Source organism: Phascolarctos cinereus, unplaced genomic scaffold (genome assembly GCF_003287225.1).
Source record: "Phascolarctos cinereus isolate Bilbo 61053 unplaced genomic scaffold, phaCin_HiC Scaffold_4;HRSCAF=312, whole genome shotgun sequence".
Classification (NCBI taxonomy): domain Eukaryota; kingdom Metazoa; phylum Chordata; class Mammalia; order Diprotodontia; family Phascolarctidae; genus Phascolarctos; species Phascolarctos cinereus.
The window spans coordinates 180,080,538-180,102,326 of NW_027555847.1; the positions used below are offsets into that span (position 1 = coordinate 180,080,538).

Sequence of the window (21,789 nt, forward strand, 5' to 3'; positions counted from 1 at the left end):
TGGAATGTCCCATAGGTACCTCGACATGTCCAAAACAAAACTCATTATCTTTCCCTCAAATTTTCTCCCTCATCAAATATTCCCTATGGCTGTTGAGGGCACCACAATCTTGCCACTCACCCAGGCTTACAACCTTGGTGTCATCTTCAACTACTCATTCTCCCTCACCGCCCCTATCCAATCTATAGCCAGATTTTCTCATTTCTACTTTCATAACATCTCTAGTACATATCCCCTTCTGTATACAATAAACATGAATAAGACCTGAGTAGCTCGGTTGACTCAACCAATGAATGAATGAAATTTCAACTAGGTGGGACAGGGAGTCTATTCAGATTGGTTAAGAGGCTTGGTCATACCTAGGGGGCTTGTATAAAACCAGTGAGCTCATTTAAAATCAAAGATCTGAGTGTCTAGTAGTCTGGTCGTGAAAGTGGTCACTCAAGTTCCTGAGAAGGAATTACTTGGGGGTTCAGTGGGGAGGAAAGCTCCTCAGCCCCATCTTCCACCAATCCTTCCTAGAGAGAGACCTTAGCTGACTTTCAGAGGACCAGAGGATTTGAAGTTTCCATTGGCATCCTAACGTATCTCTACGACATCAGTAGATGGTGGCAGTGTCTGCATTAGTAGCTGAGGAAAAACTCAGGAGACCTTTCCCAATTTTCCCAAGCTATGAGTACCTTCTCCTTGAAAATTATTTTCTGTCTACTGTGCATAAATCTTATATTTATCTAGTTATCTACACATTGCCTGCCTTATGAGAACGTGAGATCCTGGCCTTCAGGGAAGGAACTGTTTTGACCTTTCTTGACATCTCCAGTGGCACAGTGCATGGCACATAGTAAGTACTTAACAAATGACTGCTGACTGACTTGAGTCAATCCTGACCCTAGAGATCAATTATTGCTAAAAAATAAATAGGAAAATTTTGAAAAAAGAAATTCAATTATCGAAATATTTAAAAAAAAAACAAACCAAGTTGACAGACCCTAAGTTGGTTCTACATCTGGGGACAACTCACTATGTACACAAAACCAAAACTGAGACTTAGTACAATGACCCAAATCCCTAGGCTAGTTAATTCTGGAGAAGCCTTGTACAGAGTAAATTTTCATAAGACATAATTACTTTGAATTTTCCCATACTGATTCTTCTCCAACAGTTTATGTCTACCACAGGGTCTGCGGGTATATTTTCATTTCTCAGTCAACATGTCTACTGAGCTGTCATTGCTCATACAGAGTAATTCCCAGAGCAATCCAGTCTAATATTCATATCCTGCCTACCTCTTCAGGGCACGGGTCACACTGTGGTTGCTGGGATACAGCCACAGCCTGGGGAGATCCTTTGCTATCAGGCCAGATACTGGGCCAGCTTGAAGAATAGAGACTGAGAGTCCAAGAACATTGGCTGAGTAGGAGGCGTGGAAGCAGCTAATTATCCATCAAAGAAGTCATGTTTCAGCTGATATGCTTGTTCCCAGCAAGCCCAGTCCTCTGCAAGTGAGTTTGATAATTAGATAAACAAGACCTCAGAGGCTCCATGGGCTTTGGACGAGAGATGAAAATGCATTTTATGTGGCTTTCACTAACGTAATCACCAGTTAAAGGGATGGCGACCTGCTTTGCAACCTCATTATAATATTAGCTCCTGTGATCTCCATGCACACTCCCATCAGCAGAAGGATAAATCACCTTTGAAGGGTACACTGGGGCTGCCTACAAATGACAGAGGCTCCTGTTCTCTCGCTAAAGTAAAGCAGCTGGAGTCTTCATTACCACTTTTAGTGCCCTGCATATAAAATGAAACTTCCAAATGGGAAAGGAGCCAAGGCGTGCTTTGAACAATGGGCTCTTGAGAGAATAAGTATGTTACCTAAACCTATGGAAAGAAACAACCAGAGTTACTTAAGACACACCATCCTCAGGTTTTGATACTCTTCTGGGTCTAACAGAATTTCCTCTCTGAGTTTGTAGTGCTTTTCTCTTTACTCCTTCCTGCTTTCAAGCCTTTGTTTTAGGGATTCCTCTATTCTACCCCCCATCCCCCAAGACTTTGTGCATACCATGGTGTGGCCAAATCAGCCTTTTTAGGGTTCCTCATACTTGACATTCCATTACCAGTCTTTCACTGACTGTCTCTAATGCTTGGAATGCATTCTTTTCTCATCTTCATTTTTCAGAATCCCTAATTCCTTCAATGCTTAGTTCAAGTACCTTCTACAAGGTGATTCCCCTTTAACTGATTTCCCCCTTCCCTATATCTTTCCTCTCATAAATTCTTTGTATATAACAACATAAGTACAACAGAAGTGTTCTCCTTGAGCACAGAAAGGGTTTTACTTTTGTTTTTGTATCACTGGTGCTTAATAAATGCTTATTTGATTAACAAATTCTTTGGAGTGAGGTGCCCATGCTCTCCTCACTCCCCAGCCCCAACCTAAAAAAGGATGAAGCCTAGAGCTCTCCAATTCAGCCTATTGTCCCACCCTATAGCCAGCAGTTGGGAGGGAGGCAAGGAGGAGGACACATTTGTAATTAGAGTTCCTGGCCTCAGGACCTAGCTGCCTCATCTGGAATACACATTACTTTCCAAGCTGGTGGTGTTCTGAAACGTTCCCCGTGGCTACCCAAATATCTTCATGAGGGCAAGGAATGTATTTAATGGGGAAGACAGGGAAGACAGGGGAGCCAGCCGAGAGAGGAAACAAATCTGTCATTCTAAAATCCTGGTTAAGACTCAAAAAATTCAAATAACCCTGGGAAAAGGAACACATTGACTTAAAAGTCAGGGGGAGGTTTAAATGATTTTCATAGCAGACCCTTTCCTGTTGGTGAGAGCAGGTTTAGATAGAGGTCAGGGTACCAGAATGGGTGGGAAATGGATTAGGGTAGGAGAGAGAATGGGCCAGAGAGATAAGGAACAAGTCTTGCTGAGGGTGGAAGATAGGGGGGAAAAGAGAGGGGAGCAAACTTTGCCTACTTGGCAATTTTACCCAGATCCAGTCTGCTCAAGGATAGCTACCTAGCCAAGAGACTGTGCCACTGATGCTCAAATTCTCTCAAATTCCAGGAGAGTCAGATTCTAAATACCTTTAGTTATAGAACTCCAGAAGGGTAACTAATGAAGATCATCTAAGCTCAGTAACAGATGCATTAGCTATCGTCAAGATGACCCCCTAGCAGCCCTTCAACAAGGAAGCTCTGCAGTTTATTAAAGACTCGTGAAGGGTCCGCTACACCAGAAACAGGGGATTTAAATGCCTATTTGACTTTGTCAGCACATGTATACGTATGCATGTGTCCCTGTGTAACAAATTCTATTAATATTTTTTGTGAGCTTAGTTAAATACAGAAGGGCCAGGCCCTTTTCAGGAATTCTGTGGTGGACTCTATAAAATAAATAATTATTTTCTAAAACAAAGAATTTAATATAGGTATTTTGTTCATCTGGGTTTTCATATATTAGGTTTTCATATATTTGTTCAAAGGAGGATACACTGGTATCCAGGGTTGAATTTATGGAGAAGACAGATGGTGGGACTAAATTCAAGGCATTGGGAGGGTTGCTGAACTATATTTGTGTGATGATGATGGAAGTTCCACAGAGCTCAATTCCTTTGGATTCAATCAAACAGGGTCTTTGACCTCTGTATAAAAGCAAATATTCTAGGGAGAAGCAGCACTTTGAACTTCGGGGCAACTAGGTGGGGCAGCCCTGGGTCTGGAGTTGGGAAGACTCATCTTCCCAAGTTCAAATCTGGCTTTGGACTTGGGAAGACTCATCTTCCCAAGTTCAAATCTGGCTTTGGACATTTACTAGCTGTGTGACCCTAGGTAAGTCATTTAACGTCGTTTGCTTCAGTTTCCTCACCTGTCAAATGAGCTGGAGAAGGAAATGGCAAACCACTCCAGTTATCTTTGCCAAGAAAATCCCAAATGGGGTCATGAAGAGTCAGACACAACTGAAATGTAATGAACTAAAACCAGACAGTATAAAAGGCTGCTCTGACTGGGAGATTATTTGATCACTGAGGGATCATTGACCTTTATTATTGATAATCGGTAGCCTTACCAATAAATAGATTATGCTCAGACTCTTTTGTGTCTCAGTTTCTTTTAATTGCAGATTTATCATGACAGGGTATGCCGAAGCCAGTCTGAACAAGCTGGAGCCAATTATTAAATTTTCGGTATGAGTGTTTATATTTTGGAAATGCTACAAATCAGAGCTTGGTTTATTGTTTTGTTGATTGTTTAGACTTAAATGAATGGAGAAAATGTTAATAAGGGTGATTGAACTTTAAAGTGTGTCATGGGCACATTCCTCTTAACCCTCCACAGCAGTTGTTTAACATTTACCAGCACATTGATGGCCCCAGGGCTCTGCTCTGGGCCATTTTCTTCCTGTATACTATTTCACTTTGTGATTTCATTAGCTTCCAGGGATTCAACTATCATCTCTATGCTAATAATTCTCAAATTTTTGTCCAGCCCTAACTTCTCTCTGATCTCTAATCTTATATTTCCCACTGCCTATTAAACATCTTGAACTGAATATCTCCTAAATATCTTAAGTTCAACACATCCAAAATTGAACTAATTATGCTCTCCCCAAAACCCTCTTCTCTTCCTGACTTCCCTTTTACTATCAATGGTACCAATATCATTCCAAGTCATCCAGACTCACAATCTAGGTGCATCCTCAACCCTTCACTCTCTTAGACCTCAAACTAATATGCAATCAATTGCCAAGTCCTGCCATTTCTACCCTCAGCATCTCTTATATATGCCTCCTTCCCTCCTCTGCTACTGCTACAACCATGGCGCATACCCTCATTGCCTCACATCTGCACTACTGCAAAGATCTGATGATTGCTGTGCTTGACTCATCTCTTCCCACTCCAGTTCATCCTTGACTCAACTGTCAAATTGATCTTCCTAAAGTACAGTCCTCACCATATCACTCTCTTTTCAATCAACTCCAATGGCTCCATATTGCTTCCATTATCAAATAGAAAATCTTCTGCTTTTAAATTCCTTCATAACTTCATTCCTTCCCACCCTCCCAGTCTTCTTATATCTTATTCCCCTCCACATCCTCTTTGATCTAGTAAAATTGGCTTCCTTACTGTTCCTTAAACAAGACACTTGGGGCAGCTAGGTGGCTTAGTGGATACAGCTCCAGCCTTGGAGTCAGGAAGACCTGAGTTCAAATCTGGCCTCAGACACTTGACACTTACTAGCTCTGGGCAAGTCATTTAACCCCGATTGCCTCACCAAAGAAAAAAAAAACAATAACAAAAAACCCAGGACATTCCATCTCCCGACTTGGAACATTTTCACCGGCTGGAATATTCTACTCTCCCTCCCCATGTCCATCTCCTGGTTTCCCTGGCTTTTTTTCAAGTCCTGGCACAAGTTCTACCTTCTGCAAGAAGCCTTCCTCAGTCCTTCTTAATCATAGTGCCTTCTCTCTGAGACTTTTATCGTTGTTGAATTGTTTCGATCACATAGGACTCTTCCTGGCCCTATCTGAGGTTTTCTTGGCAAAGATACTGAACTGGTTTGCTGTTTCCTTCTCCAGCTCAGTTTACAGATGAAGAAACTGAGGCAAACTGTGACTTGCCCAGGGTCACACAGCTAGTGAGTATCTGAGGCCAGATTTGAATTCCCAAAGCTGGGTCTTTTTGAGACTACTCCCAATTTATCCCATCCATACCTTGTTTGTACATAGCTGTTTGCATATGGTCTTCCTCATTAGACTGTGAGCTTGTCTTTTGCCTGTCTTTCTTTGTACCCTTAGTCACTGGCACAGTACCTGGTATATAGCAGGTGCTTAATAAATGCTAGTTGACTGCCATAAATGTGGATGACAATCTATCCACAACTTCTCCTTTTTGTGGGATTCTCTTCCATGTCTTTTCACAAATCTTCCATAGAGGGCCTACCATTGTAGACCTTCCTCTGGTCCTTTTTCAATCCTGGAAAGAGGGTTGAACTTACTTGGGTTCAAATTTCATCTGACCCTTCCTGTGTGTGCCTATATGTCACTAGCTTCTCAAACCTAGCTTCCAAATCTGTAAAATCAGGATGAGAATACCCCATTGTATCTACCCCATGAGACAGTTGGGAGAACCAAATGAAATAACATACTTAAAGCATTTTTATAACCTTAAAGTTCCATATAAATGTCAGTTGATATGACTAAAAAATTAATGAAAAGAATCTAGTCCATTACAGTTTTCTTTCCTCCAGATAATATCAGAGACTTGGATCTGGGAGAAGGGAATACAGTCAAACCAAAGAGAAGACTGCTGTCAGAGCCACCCCACTAGGGTAGGGTGACCAGGGCTCTGCCCTTGAGCACTAAAGGAAGCTTCCATTTAAAGGTCACACTTCCCATCCACTCTCTCAGCATCTTCAATAGTCCTACACTGTGGTGTCCATCTGCTGGGACCACCATATACCCTACTTACTGGCTCCTTTCTTCCTTAGGATACATGGGTATGGGGGCTCAAGCCAAGCATTCTGGGGGACAGGCTACCTGTTCTACCATGGAGACAACCTGAACCTCACATCCCTATTGAATTTGTGTCAGATATCAAAATCCCAAGTTTTAGCTTGCTTTGCTACTTTTCCCAAATACACAAACCTTGGGGTTCGTAGAGCTCTGGTATTCTTGGAGAACACAGTGCACTCACCTGGTATCTGCAGCTCTTGACTCTACATTACCAAGTCAGCAAAAAGTGCTCTGTTCAGACTTGTCCTCCTTGGCACCCCTACATTTGGGGATCATTCGGTTCTCACTAATGTACTCTGAGAATGACTGTGATATAATTAAGGGATAATGTTCATTGCAAAGGAGTAGATGGAGCAATAAACACCTTCTGTGGGTAATGAAATGCGCAGGCAAATTGGAGAACCACAAAATGCATTCTGTGCACATCTATTCCAATGCCACAAGTGTGGGGTAAAGTATAGGAGGAGATTTTGCCAAAAGATACAACCTTAGCTTCAGTCAGAAGTGTGGAGCCAGTATTTACTGTATGATACAGTAGAAAGATAATTGAACTTGTAGTCAAAGGTCCTGGGTTCAAAACCTACCTTTGAGATAATACCTGCTTGACTATGGATTGGCAACCTCTCTTGGCCTCAGTTTCCTCATCTGAAAAATAAGTGGTTGGAAGGCTCCCTTCCAGCTCTAGATCTGTGGCCTTATGGAAATAACTACTTTCCTTCAAGCCATTCTAGGGAGTGGAGGACATGAATATTCTGTTCCTTCAGAATTTATTTAAATGTTCCGTAAGGGATAAAGACTCTGGCCAGAGAGTTCACTTGTCCAGTGGATTCAGAGAGTGAGTAACACCTTAAGTGAGGAATGATGCTGCTAAGAACCAATCCCAGAAAGACAGAGAATAGTTCTCTTGTGTGAAAGGCAGGTTCTATTGCTCTTAACTTTCAAGATCCTGGAGAACTTAGACGAGACAGCCTCCGAGGTCCCTTCTAACTCTGTAAATCTATGATCCTTACCAACTGTGTGACCCTGGGCAAGTCATTTAACCCTGTTTGCCTCAGTTCCTCATCTGTAAAGTGAACTGGAAAAAGAAAGGCAAACCATTCCGGTATCTTTGCCAAGAAACCCCTAAATGGGGTCATACAACTCAGACAACTGCACAACAACAAAAATGGTCCATAAATTTATTTAATCTCTCAGGGTCTTAGCTTTTTCAGCAGCAAAATGAGGAGGTTTGATTCAGTTCACCAATCACACACCCACACCCACACCCACACCCACACACATACATACTAAGGTCCTACTGTGCAGAAGAGAGAGTGCTAGGTGCTGTGAGTTAGAGAATGAGGATTTGAACTCAGGGTCTTATGTCTCTAAATACAGTGATCCTACTAGACACCTTGGACTGTGAAGAAAACTTCCAAACCTACCTCCTAACCCCAACAACAGTAACAACAACAACAACAACAACAACAACAACAGAGGTCTTTATTCCTCTTAGAGCATCTAAAATTTGTCTAAGCAAAGGTACTAGAGAGGGATCCATTTGCTTAAGCAGAATGATGGTTGGAGGACCAATGAAGTTTCCATTAAAAATTTCCAGTGTCTATGAATTATGAAAAATCCAAAGCCCCATCTCCAGTTGTCTACACAGGAGCTTTGCTGGTCTTAAAAAGAACTCTTATTGATCTTACCTGTAGACAGTATGAGGGACATACACTTCTTTAATTGGGAATTCCAGGATCTCTTTATGTGGGCGGGTCCGATTTTCAGGAAATGGTTTCACAGGTAACAGCTCAGGAGTCAGACAACAGCAGTTTAGTACCTCTGGGGCTGGAGAGATTTCTAGCCTAAGTAAACCTTCAGCAAAAAAAAAGAAAAAACAATTTTTTGAAATAAAATGCAGAGACAATTGGAAACAAACTAAATTAGTCATATAATGACAATGTTGTCGTTTAGTCATATTCGATTGTTCGTGACCCCATTTGGGGTTTTCTTGGCAAAGATACTGGAGTGGTTTGCTATTTCCTTCTCCAGCTCATTTTACAGATATGGAAACTGAGGCAAAAAGGGTTAAGTGACTTGCCCTGCATCACATAACTAGTAAATGTCTAGGCCAGATTTGAAGTCAGGAAGATGAGTCTTCTTGACTCTAGGCCCAAAACTCGTATCCACTGTGCTACCTAATTGCCCATGATGACAACACTGTTATAATGATTAGCAAGTATATAGGGCTGCAAAGTTTCTAAAGCACATTATATATGTCAGCTCACAGCTTGCACAGGAATCCTATAAAAGAGGTACTACTAATATTATCAACACCCCCATTTTATAACTTGAAAACTGAGCCTTGGACACTTCTATAAATTGAATATTAGTGGTAGCATTTGAACCCAGATTTTCCTGACTCCCGTCTTGACACTCTACTAGACCATGCTGCTGCTCAATAGGGAGCTGAGTAACATAGTTACAAACGTGGGTGGAGGAAGGTTAGTTGTGAACAAGGAGGCCTGAGGAAGACTGGGGAGGGGGACGGGGAGGGGGCGGAGATGGATTTCTAGTTCTGTTCGGCTGTTCTAGGAAAAGCTTCAAAGCTGGTTGGTCACCTTTCTTGACGTAAAAACGTTGTTTTGCTTTGTTTGTTTTGTTTTTGTTAAAGTTGCTGTTTTGCCAATGAACATTTTAGGACTCTGGATTTTGAATTGGGAGGGGTCTTAGTGATCACCTATCCTAACCCCTCCTTTTTTATGAGGAGGAAATCCAGGCTTAGAGAATTTGTCCAATGTCACATAGCTGGTAAGTATAAGAGCTAGTATTTGAGCTCTGGTCCTCTGTCTCCAAATCCCAGTACTCTTTCCACTAAATACAGTTTATTTACCTTTCTAGAAATTTTGTTTCTGCCCAATGTGGCAAACTAAGGAAATTAATAAGTTATTTAGAAAGCAGAAATCCAAATGGTGACTCTACAGCCTTTCAGCTCCTGGTTTTTATTATTATTTAATCTCTGTCTTCGGGATTCAGAAGCTGCTATGGCAGCCTTTTTTGATCTCAATATTATTATTATTAACAAAAACTAACAGTAATTTACTTTTTGGTATAGGGATACATAATTGACAAAGAACATTTGCTGACCTCTTCACAACAATTCTGTGAAATAAGCTGAGCAGGTCACACTCTCCATTGTGGTAGCTGTGATTTTTTAAGTATAGTGTTTGGTGTTGTAGTTCTAAGTGCTAGGACTCCGATATGGAGTCACTTAGACTAAAGGTGCCTAAGGAACATAAACATGTAAGCAATAACAGACAGCCTGTATTTTTCCACTGCCCAGACTTATTCTGATCCTGTATAAACATGTTATTGTTCAGTTGTTTTTCAGTTGTGTCCATCTCTTCATGACCTCATTTTTGTTGATAAAGATACTGGAGTGGTTTGCCATTTCCTTCTCCAGGTCATTTTATAGATGAGGAAACTGAGGCAAACAGGGTTAAGTGACTTACCCAGCTAGTAAGTGTCTGAAGCCATATTTGAACTCAGGAATATGAGTCTTCCTGACTCCTGACCCAACTCTTTATCCACTGAGCCACCTTGCTCCTCTGTGTAAACATGGAAACAACCTCAGCTTCTGATTAGATGAGGCTCCCAGCTGAATGCAGCAGCCCTGTGCCAACTCGTGGAATCCCTGGTCATCAACTCACCCAATTTTTGGTCCTGCTTAGACCTGAGTCTAGCTGACTCTGGGGAATTTCTCCAATGACATCTGGATTTGATTAAGAATGGCCCTCCCATATCTGGTGCTAATTGCCTCTCCCAACCAAGCCAACCTTTAAGGTTTAAGACTTCCTTTATTAGATTCCACTCTCAGCATATGCTCCCATTGAGACCTTGTCACTGAACACATCTTTCTCACATAAGGGACCCTGGCCCTATATGGATGACTCTGTCTGTCCATGTTGCTATGTAAGGTGTGTATGTGGGTGTGTGTATGTGTATATATGTGTGTGTGTATGACTTTCATTTTTGACTGCTTGCTGTGGTGCATAGTAATAAAGCTCACACTTACATGCCAGCTTCCCAAGTACCAATTTTCTGTGGATCTTCAAACCTGGACCCTTTCTCTAACCTGAGCTACAATGCCAAATAGAACACCCATTTCAAAGATGAGGAAACTCAGATTCAAGGTGGTTAAATAATTTGCCCAGTATATGAGAGTTAGTGGTAACCAGTTGCTTTACTAGCTTTTTTTTTTTGCATATTTTTAGAAGCATAGCATTCATGTAATCATGCAAAAGGGCCATTCTAAAGAAGTAGAGTAGCAATGGATTTTTAATTTTAAATTTATTTTTAGTTTAATTATCTTCTTTCCACAAGTCCAAGATCCATAGCTTGCTTAATAAAATATAGCAATATAATAAGTTCATTCATGAGATACATGATAAATTGTTAATAATATGAATTCACATATGGTTCAAATGATTATATTCACCAATCAGTAGTGCTGGTGATGCTGCAAGGAGCAAAGACATACTACCCATACCTGGTATTGACTTCACTCTTCTCTGTAAGGATGAAGATCTTTTGTAATCAGCTAAAAATTTGAGTAAATCTTCATCACTAAGACGGTCTCCTTCCTGACAGGGAAAAGTCATTATTAGTGTATTAGTGTAACAGAAGGCATATGCTAACATTCAACTCTTTGGGTTGGGTCAAAATCTGAACATCTTTTTAATCCTTGAGTATGTTTCAGAAATGCCTTTTAGAAGCCATGGGCTCATAGATAGCACTTAGAGTTAGAAAGAACCTTAAGGGTCATTTAGTCCAGCCTTGCACCCAAGCTCCCTTCTATGCCATCCTTGATAAGTGGTTATCCAGACTCTCCTCGAATAACATCGTTGGCAAAGGACTCAATACATCCTGATATGGTCCATCTAATTGTTGGATAATTCTATTAGAAGGCTTGTTTTTACATTAAGCCACAATCTGTTTTCCTATATTTTTACCTATTACTGCTAGTTCTCCCCCTGGGTCATCATAGAATTAGTCTGTTTTCTCTTCTACCTGAGAGTCCTTCAAATATTTGAAGAAGCTATCAGCTAGCCTGCCTTACTTCAATCTTCTATTCTCCAGACTAAACATTCCCACATCATAGGATAGTTGGAATTGACCGTAGAGGCCATTTCATCCAATCTTCTTATTTTACAGATGTTGGTCATTTCAGTTGTCTGACTCTTCGAGACCCCATTTAGGGTTTCCTTGGCAAAGATACTGGAGTGGTTTGCCATTTCCTTCTCCAACTCATTTTACAGATGAGGAAACTGAAGCAGAGAGTGTTAAGTGACTTGCCCAGGGCCACACAGCTAGTAAGTTTCTGAGGCCAGATTTTAATTCAGGAAGATGACTTTTCCGGACTCCAGACCTGGCACTCTGTCCACTGCATCACCTAGCCACCCCTGTCCTTCATAAATACTAACTGGTATGTAGCAATTATCTCATAAACAAAACCAAATCATATTTGTCTTCTTTGTGACTTTAAAAATGTTAGCTTCTTGGTAAGCACTATGCTTTTCTAGAAAACTCTCAATATTGATATTACCTAGATGACAAAATGAGTAAGAGTAGTGCTTTGTGAAGGACTATTGTTTACTGACAATATTAATCCCCTCAATTAATGGAACTCAGTTCAATGGGAATAGATGGTCTTCTAAGGTCTCTTCTAACTCTAATCTATGAGCATTATAAGAACATACTTGTTTTCTCATTCATGTGAAAGGTGAAATTCTTTTTTCCTAGGTCTTTTTTTTTTGGTGAGGCAATTGAGGTTAAGTGACCTGCCCAGGGTCATTCAGCTAGTAAATGTTATGTGTCTGAGGCTGGATTTGAACTCAAGGTCTCCTTGCTCCAGGGCCGGTGCTCTATCCACTGTTCCACCTAGCTGCCCCAGTAGTTTTTGGTTTGGTTTGGTTTGGTTTTTAGCACAGATACCAGCGTGGTGGCAACTGCCTTCATGCTTTAGAAATCCCAAAGTAAATGAAATGTTACAAAGTACCTGTTTGAAAAAACTGTTTATGGTCATCGTGGTAGCTTTGAAGTTGGAGCCAGTATAACTGTCTTCTAAGCTTAAGCTTTTCTCAGAAAGTCTTCTAGATTGGGACAGTGTTCTCCTCTCCCCCGTAGAATTTTTCCCTACAATGGAAATAATGATCATTTTAATTTTCATTTTTTTTTTGTCATTTCAGTGACCAAAATATTTTAGTAAGACCTATTAATCCAGCTGCCTGTATTCTGGAATTGCCACTGAAGGTGGATTTTTCTCTAAGAAAGGATTTTATTTCTTATAGTAATTCTCCTGTCAGTTCTATTTGCATTTACAAATCAAACTACACTGAGTTGCATAAAAATTGATGTTCAAATATGGTAGAATGTATGTCAAGATCCAAAAAAGGTAACCTTATTAATTAATTAAATATATTACAGGAGAACAGATTGATAACTATGCTCAAAGAAAGAAAAGAAAGGGGAAAAAAAGGAAGATAGGAAAGAATGACAAAAGAGAAAGAAGGAAGAAAGAATGGATGAAAAGAAAAAAGAATGAATGAAAGGTAGAAGAAAGAAGGGGATGATGGGAACAGAATGTTGCATAAGCCCTTAGATGTGGCTGGTTTGTTGGTTAGCTTACTGATGTATATTTCTTTGCTACAAGGCAAGGTTTAATGAGGGGTATACTGGGATGTGACTATGGCGCAAAAAAAAAAGCCCCAAAAGACATCGATAAAATGAAATAAAAAAATGAATAAGACAAAGGCAATAAAATGAGAGAAAAAAGAAAGAAGAATGTGAAGTTTAGGTTGATTGATAAATGAAAAATGATAACTTTTCATGGAAACTATGAGAGTGAGGAGAATCATTACAAGTAACTGAGGTATGATTCTTAGTTTAATTATTCTCCTGAAGGATTCCTTACTCATCCTGCTTGAGAGATTAATAATCCAGAGACTGATGGTGAGGTAATAGGACAAAGAGGGGAGAGATGGGACAAACTACACAAGACTATTGTTGAATATTCTTACAACAAATCCACTTTTTCCAAGTCATCCAGACAAAAGATACATTTATTTTTAAGGGGCTCCTAATTGGGATATGGTGATAGAGTTTTACATTTTACTGCTTTCTCTGATGGATAGACCTTCCTTAACCTATGTCTAATTATCCATAGGAATGTCTACTGAACTTTCTTTTGTTTCATAGAATATATGGGTTTATTTTATACTCTTAATTTTCAGAACTTTGCTTTGAGGGTGATTATAAACTATAATTTTGAAGGGTTTTTTTGGAGGCAATCAGGGTTAAATGACTCACCCAGGGTCAAACAGCTAGTAAGTGTGTAGTTTTAAATTTAATAAACCTTTAGGAAGAACATAACCTAAATGAAAAAGTCACTATAAAAATTCAATATATTTATTTCAACCTCACAAACACTAATGACATATAGTCTTCTAAGTTATTTCTTGGATCTGACTCTGAGAAGGGTATGTAATGCAGCAATTAACTTTGTCCATTTTGGTTCCTTTTCTCCAGGTCCCCTTCCTTTCAGTGCTCCTACCCTACCTGAGTTCACCTTACAGGTGTTTCATTGATGGTACCACTTATAATGGAAACATGAGACTTTTCATCATACTTGAAATCCTTACCAAGCATGGTTTCCATATCAGCTATCTCTCTATCAAGGGTGGAAACATAAAAGAAACTTGATAAACTTATGGGAGCCCAGGCAAAGGGCATCCGGTATTTTCCCAAGCGCTGGCAGAAGGACTCAGCTTGAATTTTCAACTTTTCAATCTTCTCTTTACTCTAAAGAAGAAAAGACCATGTAATCAGAAACAAGGCAGCATCAATGCCGCGGCATTTTTATGTGTCACAGAAGTAATGATACCTGCAAACTCCAGACTAGACTACTGCATGACACTAATGCAGAAATAAAATTAATATCCCAATGGAGTCTGGGAACGTAGGGGAGATGAAGAAACAAAGATGGAGACAGTTTTTTACAAAGGTAGGTGAGAGGCAGCAATCTGTAGTGGATAGGGCATTGAACTTAAGAGTCTCAGATAGTTGTTTTCGTTGAGTCATTTAAGTAATGTCCAACTGTTTTTGACTCCATTTGGGGTTTCCTTGACAAAGATACTGGAGTGGTTTGCCATTTCCTTCTCTAGCTCATTTTACAGATGAGGAAACTGAGGCAAACAGGATTAAATGACTTGCCCAGGGTCACATAGCTAGTATGTATCTGAGGCTACATTTGAACTCCAGGGCCAATGCTCTATCCACTGCACCACCTAGCTGCGCCAGAGTCAGATAGACTTGGGTCCAAATTCTACCTCATATACTTAGTAACTGGGTAACCCTGAACCAGGCAACAAGCAGGTCTCTGCGCTTTAGTTTCCTCTTCTGCTAAATGAGGGGACTTGGACTAGATGGCGTCTAACATCCCTTCTAACTCTAAATCTATGCTCCTATAATTTATCCATAGAGGCAGTCACTTTGGTGGTCAGCAATGGCAACACCTTAAACAATTCATGCAGCTAATTACAAAGCCCTCAAGTCAGTAGTTTTTCAAAACTTTCCTCTGGATGTTACCTAATAGATGCCTAATACAACCATCCCAGTTAAAGTGCTAACAGTTTCCAAGGGGCTCTTTCCCCACGTAGGATGAAAAACAGGAATTTTCAAAATAAACACACTGCTGACTTAATGAACATCATTGGATGTTGGTTTGATGTGCTTAATAATTATCATTCAATAATACGTCTGTTGCAACATGCTGAATAAGTAAATCCTGTTCAAAAACAGTTAACTGTTTTCATGTTTACTGCAGAAAATATGTAGTTGGTGTTTAAATAATGACATAAAAGGAGTTCTGATATTTGTGGTGTTGGTCCATCCTTTACAGTTATTTTAGGCTTTGTGTGCTAATGCATTTGACCTACTCTTGATTCGTAATTTCCACACACGCTCTGAAATTGTCCCATGTTGTCAAGAGAAGGACTGTGGAACTGTGGTTCTGTTCATTATGGTGGGGTCTCTTGTCACTTTTGTGGTCACCACACTAACCATGCAGCAAAGCCACTGGGCAGTAGGAAATTTTGCTAGGAGCAAGGCAATGGTTCTGCCCTAACCAGACTATTCATATTTTTTTCATTACCCAAAATGGATCCACCAAGGAGTTCATTAAGTGCCAGCTATGGTCAAACCATACACTACTTGGCAATAGGAATAAAAAAAACCCAATGAAAAATAGCCAATATGTTCAAAGAGCTTATTTGATTTAGATGAATATTTTCTACTTTGGGAAAATCAAGTGTGAATTGCATTTTCCCTCCTTTACATTTATAGTCAAGGCTAAAGAAATTGAGCTTCTTCTCCCTTTATTTAAATGCTACTGGTTAAGCTTTATCTTGAGACACATTAAAACTATTTCCCATTAGCTGCTTTACAGAATTAATCTCATAATATCCATCCATTCTAAGAAATTTACATTTAATGGTACTCAAAATAGCATACCTTCCCGCCATCACTTTCTTTGATAACCATGTAGGGCTCTGCACAGTCGCCAATCTCTCCCTGCTGGAGAACTTTTTCAATCTACCAACAAAAGTCATATTAAAACAAAGCACATGAGACATATAGGACGCTCAAAACTAATTTGCTTTATGATCCCTACAATTAAAAAAAAGGAGACGTGCTCACTCTTAAAGAAAGCTCAGGGACTAAACCATGTGCAAGATGACTAAATGAAGATAATAAATTATCTGTAACTGTCTCTCTTATAGCCCCTATTAGGGTGACTATTATTGATTTAAATGGGCCTTGGGAAGGAAATCTGCGAGCAAGGGGATAGCATAGCTTCTGATCTGAAATAATTAGGTGAATGCTGGAAAGTCAGTGGTGTTATACTGGGGAATCTGACATCATTCTGATCCAGTTCAAGGCTGACGAGGACAAGAGGATTTGTCAAGCTGGATATGACAAACTCACTTGGAAATAACTTAAAAAAATTTTTTTGAATTTAATTTTTAAAATTGAACTAAGTTGAATTTAAAAAAATTCAAATCCTTTAATATGAATGTATATGTAAAACCTATATCAGATTACACCCTGTCTTGGGGAGGGGGGAGAGGAGGAGGGGGAAAAAATCTAGAACTCAAAATTTTATGGAAGCAAATGTTGGAAACTAAAAGTAAATAAATAAATTTTTAAAATAAAAAAAAATGAAAACCCCTGAAACAAACATGCTGAAAAAGTCTTGAGTCTAATAGAAGGCAGAGAGAAAGTTCATTTACTCCCTTTGGCTTTTGTTTCCTCAGACTGCAAAAATCTTGAAAAATAATGTGCTAGACAGTTCAATATGAAAGGTATTTGTGAGGGGTTTAAAAATAAGAATTGATGATTCTATCAAAATGAGATAAAATTAAATAATCTCCCACCCCCCAAAGTGATCACTTTGTTATTTAATTTGTTGGAAGCTCTTTAACTACCAATGTCTAATATGGCCTCTGTTGACTTCACACTGGGAAAGGACTTATTTAATGATCAACAAACAGTAAATGATGTGTGAGTTCCAGCATTTGGCAGACTCCGTCACGGAGTGGAGAGCCCTCCAGACTCAGAGTCAGAAGACTTGTGTTATTCTCCCAGCTCCATCACTAACCTAGCTGCATGACTTTTAGCAAGTCACAACCTGTCTGAGCTTTGCGTCCTCATCTGTAAGATGAAGGGGTTGGAATAAATACAGTGAAGACCCCTTCTGCCTCCAAACTTATGGCTCTGTGAATCTCAGCAAGAGTGAAAATAGTTCATGATTCTATAATACCTTGCAGTTTATAAAGCACTTGTAGGGTAGGTGTTATTATCCCTGTTTTACAGATGAAGGAACTGAGGTTAAGAAAGATGAAGAGACCCATGAAGGACATGGAGCTCACTATAATGGAATCTTACACTTTCTGCAACCTTAAAAGAGTTCCCTTCAAGCAAGTCATCCCCTTATAATCTCAGCAAAAGGTCAGCTCTTGAGCTGTGTCTCTACAACAGCAAAGCTTCTGGATCATCTATTTAAATTCTATCAACTCAAGCTCCTACTATGTGCCAAGCACTCTGATAAGTGTTTTACAGATGTGCTCTCATTTGATCCTTGCAACTACCCTGGGAGGCAGGTGCTATTATTATCATATCTCCATTTTACAGATGGGGGAAAGTGAGGCAAATAGCAGTTAAGCAAATTGCCTAGGGTCACACAAATAGGAAGTGTCTGAGTCACATTTGAACCCAGGTCTTTCAGACTCCAGGCTTAGTGTCCTATCTATGTGTCACCTAGCTGCCTACGGGGAGAAAATTAGGCAAGTTAATATGATCTTGCGTAGAAAAAAATAATGCAGTGACTGATGATATTTTCTTACTTTTAAATATTGTTTTGTTTTGGGTTCTTTGTTTTTGTTTTGTTTTGTTTTGGTCTGCAGACCACATCCCTTGGTTCTTACATTCACATTTCAGGCCTGATTGCAGATGGTCACAGCCTCTAAGATGTGAGTAAAAGAACACTTAAGGATAGAAGAGGATTGGAATTTTCATGGAGGGTTTTAGAACTCAAAGGTTTCAGGATCTTTTTGAGGGGGAGAAGGGGTTCAGGTAGGGTTTTATAGATCAAAGCCTACTCTTGGAATTGTGAAGATGTAGAAATTATAACATGGGCTTATTCTGTTGCAAGTATGTATGAAAACCTAAAACTACCTACAAAATCTAGTGAGTTTTCCAGGACAAGGTAATATATTCTGGAGAAACCTCAAGATGACAGATCTAGAAAGTGTCAGCTAGCTACTTCAGCAAGGAATAGATTAAAATTTTTAGATGACTATGCAGCTTGACTTGGAAAATAACAAAAATGAGGAGTGTTAGTGGTTCTCACCAAAGACAGGTAGACATATTCCCAACCCCTTTCCCCAACCAATACAAGCAAAATATCAGGACAGAAAATGACAGTTCTTCTGGTCCTACATACCTTAATGACAAGGTAGATATCCGAAGATGGGTAGGTAACTGAGAATATGGCAGCTCTGGCTTGACTAGAGGGGTCAACAGAGGGTGTGTGAGCCCGTAAGAATCCTTTGAATTGGTCAGAATTCAGGTCACAGTGGAAATTTTCTGAAATCTATGTAATAGCAGCAAAAAAGTTAAACCATCCAAAGTGATTATTTGCTATTATTTCATGGAACCAATGAGTCACAAACATCTCAGAAGACACAAGACAGCTTGAAACCCAAACAAGAGCCCAGGTGGTGTTTTATGAGGAGTGACTGTGGGGAAAATCTGATTCATGCTTTGCATCACACCCCAGAAACACTGGGGAGCCATTTGCAGCATGTTCCTCGAAACTCTAGTTTAAAACAAGATGTGGGTTGATTTCTAGAAGCACGTTGTTGCTTCTGGATGTTCTCATGCCAAAACCTCCACGGTCTTATCAAGTATAATTATCGATCTTCATCCAAGAGATGCCCAGTGCTTGAACTGAAGGGTGCTTGTGGACAAGGAAAAGCAAAAACTTGACTGGTGTTTACTACACTGACATTATTTGTGCACACCTCCTCCCCAGCCTCCATTTCCCCCTTAAAAGTTAAAGAACTACAAGCTAAAATGCTCATGGAGAAATCTTTGGACAGGAAGTTCTTTTAATGAAGCTTTGGACATAGTATTCCATTTACCCTGTGGCCAACCTAGACCTTTAACGGGTAATATCTGTGTTACCACATACTGAGGCCATCCCGCAGCACGTCCAGAAGGACAGCCTCCAAATGGAGATAAAAATTATTTCCACGTTCTTAGTGGTCACAAAGGAATTCAAATAGCTTTTGTCTGTTTGCAGGACCCAAGGGCTGGCAGGCATGTAGAGCCCTACCTCTCAGGAAGGCTTTGTACTTACGGATTGCGTAAAGCAAACAGAAATTGAAGAGGGTTCCCGATTTGCCCCGTCAGAAACTAATAGGGCAATTGGGGTAGGTCTCTCCAGAGCTACTTAACCATCTGAATGTACATGGTGTTTTGATGAACAGAACAGGTTGATTGGAAAACCAGACTCAGAGAATAAATAAAAGATATATTTGCTCCATGGATAAAGAGCATTTTGCCCTTTCATCCTGTCATCCTTACCTTTTTCCGTTCTTTCACATCATAGAGGGCAATGCTGGCAAATAAAGGTTCTATTTCTATCTCAAACCTGTTAGAAAAAGACAGGGAGGCTCAAAATGTTAAGAGTCTCTTAGGCAATCTTGAGATGCAGTAGTATCAAAACACATAAGAGGTTGGAAATACACAAAGGTAGTTTTAACCTCATAAGTGGGAACCTTATAATGGATTTTTGAGGGAGGTCTGGAGCATAGCCCTAACTTCTTGAAGTCATGGGTGCTGTACCAACTCATAGGATTCCTACTGGCTACCTTTTCTTTTTGAAAGATAAGTTACTGATGCCTTTTGTTATTATTTTACAGTCATTTCCAGACATGCCTTTCAACTACAAATGAGCCTTTCTGTGTAAGAAAGAAAAGCAGTTATGTATAGCTGACGTCATGATTGTATCTCATAGTGTATATAATGTTCTGTACCCATAGTCCCTCACCTCTTTACTGAAAAATTGGTGCAAGGTGCTTTTTCATCTTTTCTGTGGGATGGCCATGTTTCAACAGAGAAATGTGTGGGGAAAATGCTGAGTCATTTTTGTATCGGTCTTTCAGTATAATCCAAATTTTAAAAAGTATTAAGCACACTGCTAGGCACAGGAGGACATACAAAGTTTAGATAGCACATAATCCCTGCCGTTACAGAGCCCACCACATACCACAAAACAAAGACAATTGAGATGGTGAGAGCCAGCACAGTGCAAGGAATGCTGGATTTAAAGTCAGAGGACCTGGATTAATAATTTTGTGATTGTTCAGTCGTTTCAGTCATATCTGACTCTTTGTGACCCCATTTGGGTTTTCTTGGCAACGATACTGGAGTGGTTTGCCATTTCCTTCTCCAGTTCATTTTACAGATGAGGAAACTGAGGCAAACAGGGTTAAGTGACTTGTCCAGGGTCACACGGCCAAATTTGGACTCAGGTCTTCCTGACTCCAGGCCCAGTGCTTTATCCATTGGGCCATTTAGCTGCCCCCTAGGATTAATACTAATAGCTAACATTTATATAGCACTTATAGTAGGGCAGGTGCTGTACTAACAATTATCTCATTTGATCCTCATAACAGCTCTGAGAGGCAGATGCTATTAGTATTATCCCATTTTACAGATGAGGAAATTGAGGCAGGCAGAGGTTAAATGGTTTGCTCAAGGTCACACTACTAGTAGTCTGAGGCTAATGAACTCAGGTCTTCCTGCCTCTAGGCCCAGACTCACCACCTAGCTGGTCAGAATCATAGCACTGCCATTGTACTACTTGTATGAAATTGGCCAAGTTACAACCTCTCTGGATCTCATTTTCTTCATCCATAGAATGTGGGCTTTGGATTAAATGATCTCCAAAGTCTCCTCTAGCTTTAAATCTATGTTTCTGTGCTCTGTAAATGAGGTATGCATGCATTAATTAAATATCAGCAATCTGTCTTTGCTCTATAGCTGGGATGGTACTCTCTATAGCAATCCGTTTGATGGAGTAGGATTAAACAGAAAGAAAAGAATGTTTCAGAAAGCAGGCACTGCTAATGCATGGAGAAGCTTTCTGGTCACCGTGATGAAGGCGTACCCCTGACCAGCTGCCACTACTCTGCTCTGGGAGCTCTTAAAGTCCTGCCTGTAACAGCAGAGGTCCAGAAAGGCATATTCTTAGGATATGAGAACATAGTCATATGTTCTCAGGCCAGAACACACGGAGTACATAGATGGCTCTTTTTAGTTCCAAGTTCCATCTGCAAATGGAATTGCTAACCTGGGGTTAGGGTTTAAGCAGCACACATGCATATGTACATACATGTATGTATAGGTATGTGTATATGCATATGTATATAACAATATAAAAGAAGTCCCGATTTGTGATGTTGGAATATTTTACTGCTGCTGCAAAGCTCATTTATTTGGAAAGAAATAGTACAGTAAATCAAGTGAGATCTCTTTAGGGTGATCTTAGAGTGGCTCTGGAAGTCTTGTATGATTTTGGTATACCCATAAGAAATGCATTGTCTGAGAAGAGCCTCGAAGCCATTATTCCTGGGTGCTTCCTACCCTCTGTGTGTCTGTGCC

At 40.0% G+C, this 21,789-nt stretch overlaps 1 protein-coding gene across 3 annotated transcripts in view; it reads right to left on the minus strand.

Annotated features, from left to right (window-relative positions):
- The window catches only part of DOCK8 (dedicator of cytokinesis 8), a 312,720-nt gene that overhangs the window by 140,803 nt on the left and 150,128 nt on the right, over positions 1-21,789 (minus strand). For all 3 annotated transcript variants that reach the window (XM_021001788.2, XM_021001787.2, XM_021001790.2), the window contains 7 exons: positions 19,708-19,774; positions 18,563-18,712; positions 16,072-16,152; positions 14,202-14,361; positions 12,560-12,696; positions 11,051-11,144; positions 8,211-8,376 (listed from right to left, as the gene is read on the minus strand). In XM_021001788.2, coding sequence (XP_020857447.1) covers positions 8,211-8,376; positions 11,051-11,144; positions 12,560-12,696; positions 14,202-14,361; positions 16,072-16,152; positions 18,563-18,712; positions 19,708-19,774 — 855 coding nt within the window. The remainder of the gene's footprint in view (positions 1-8,210; positions 8,377-11,050; positions 11,145-12,559; positions 12,697-14,201; positions 14,362-16,071; positions 16,153-18,562; positions 18,713-19,707; positions 19,775-21,789) is intronic.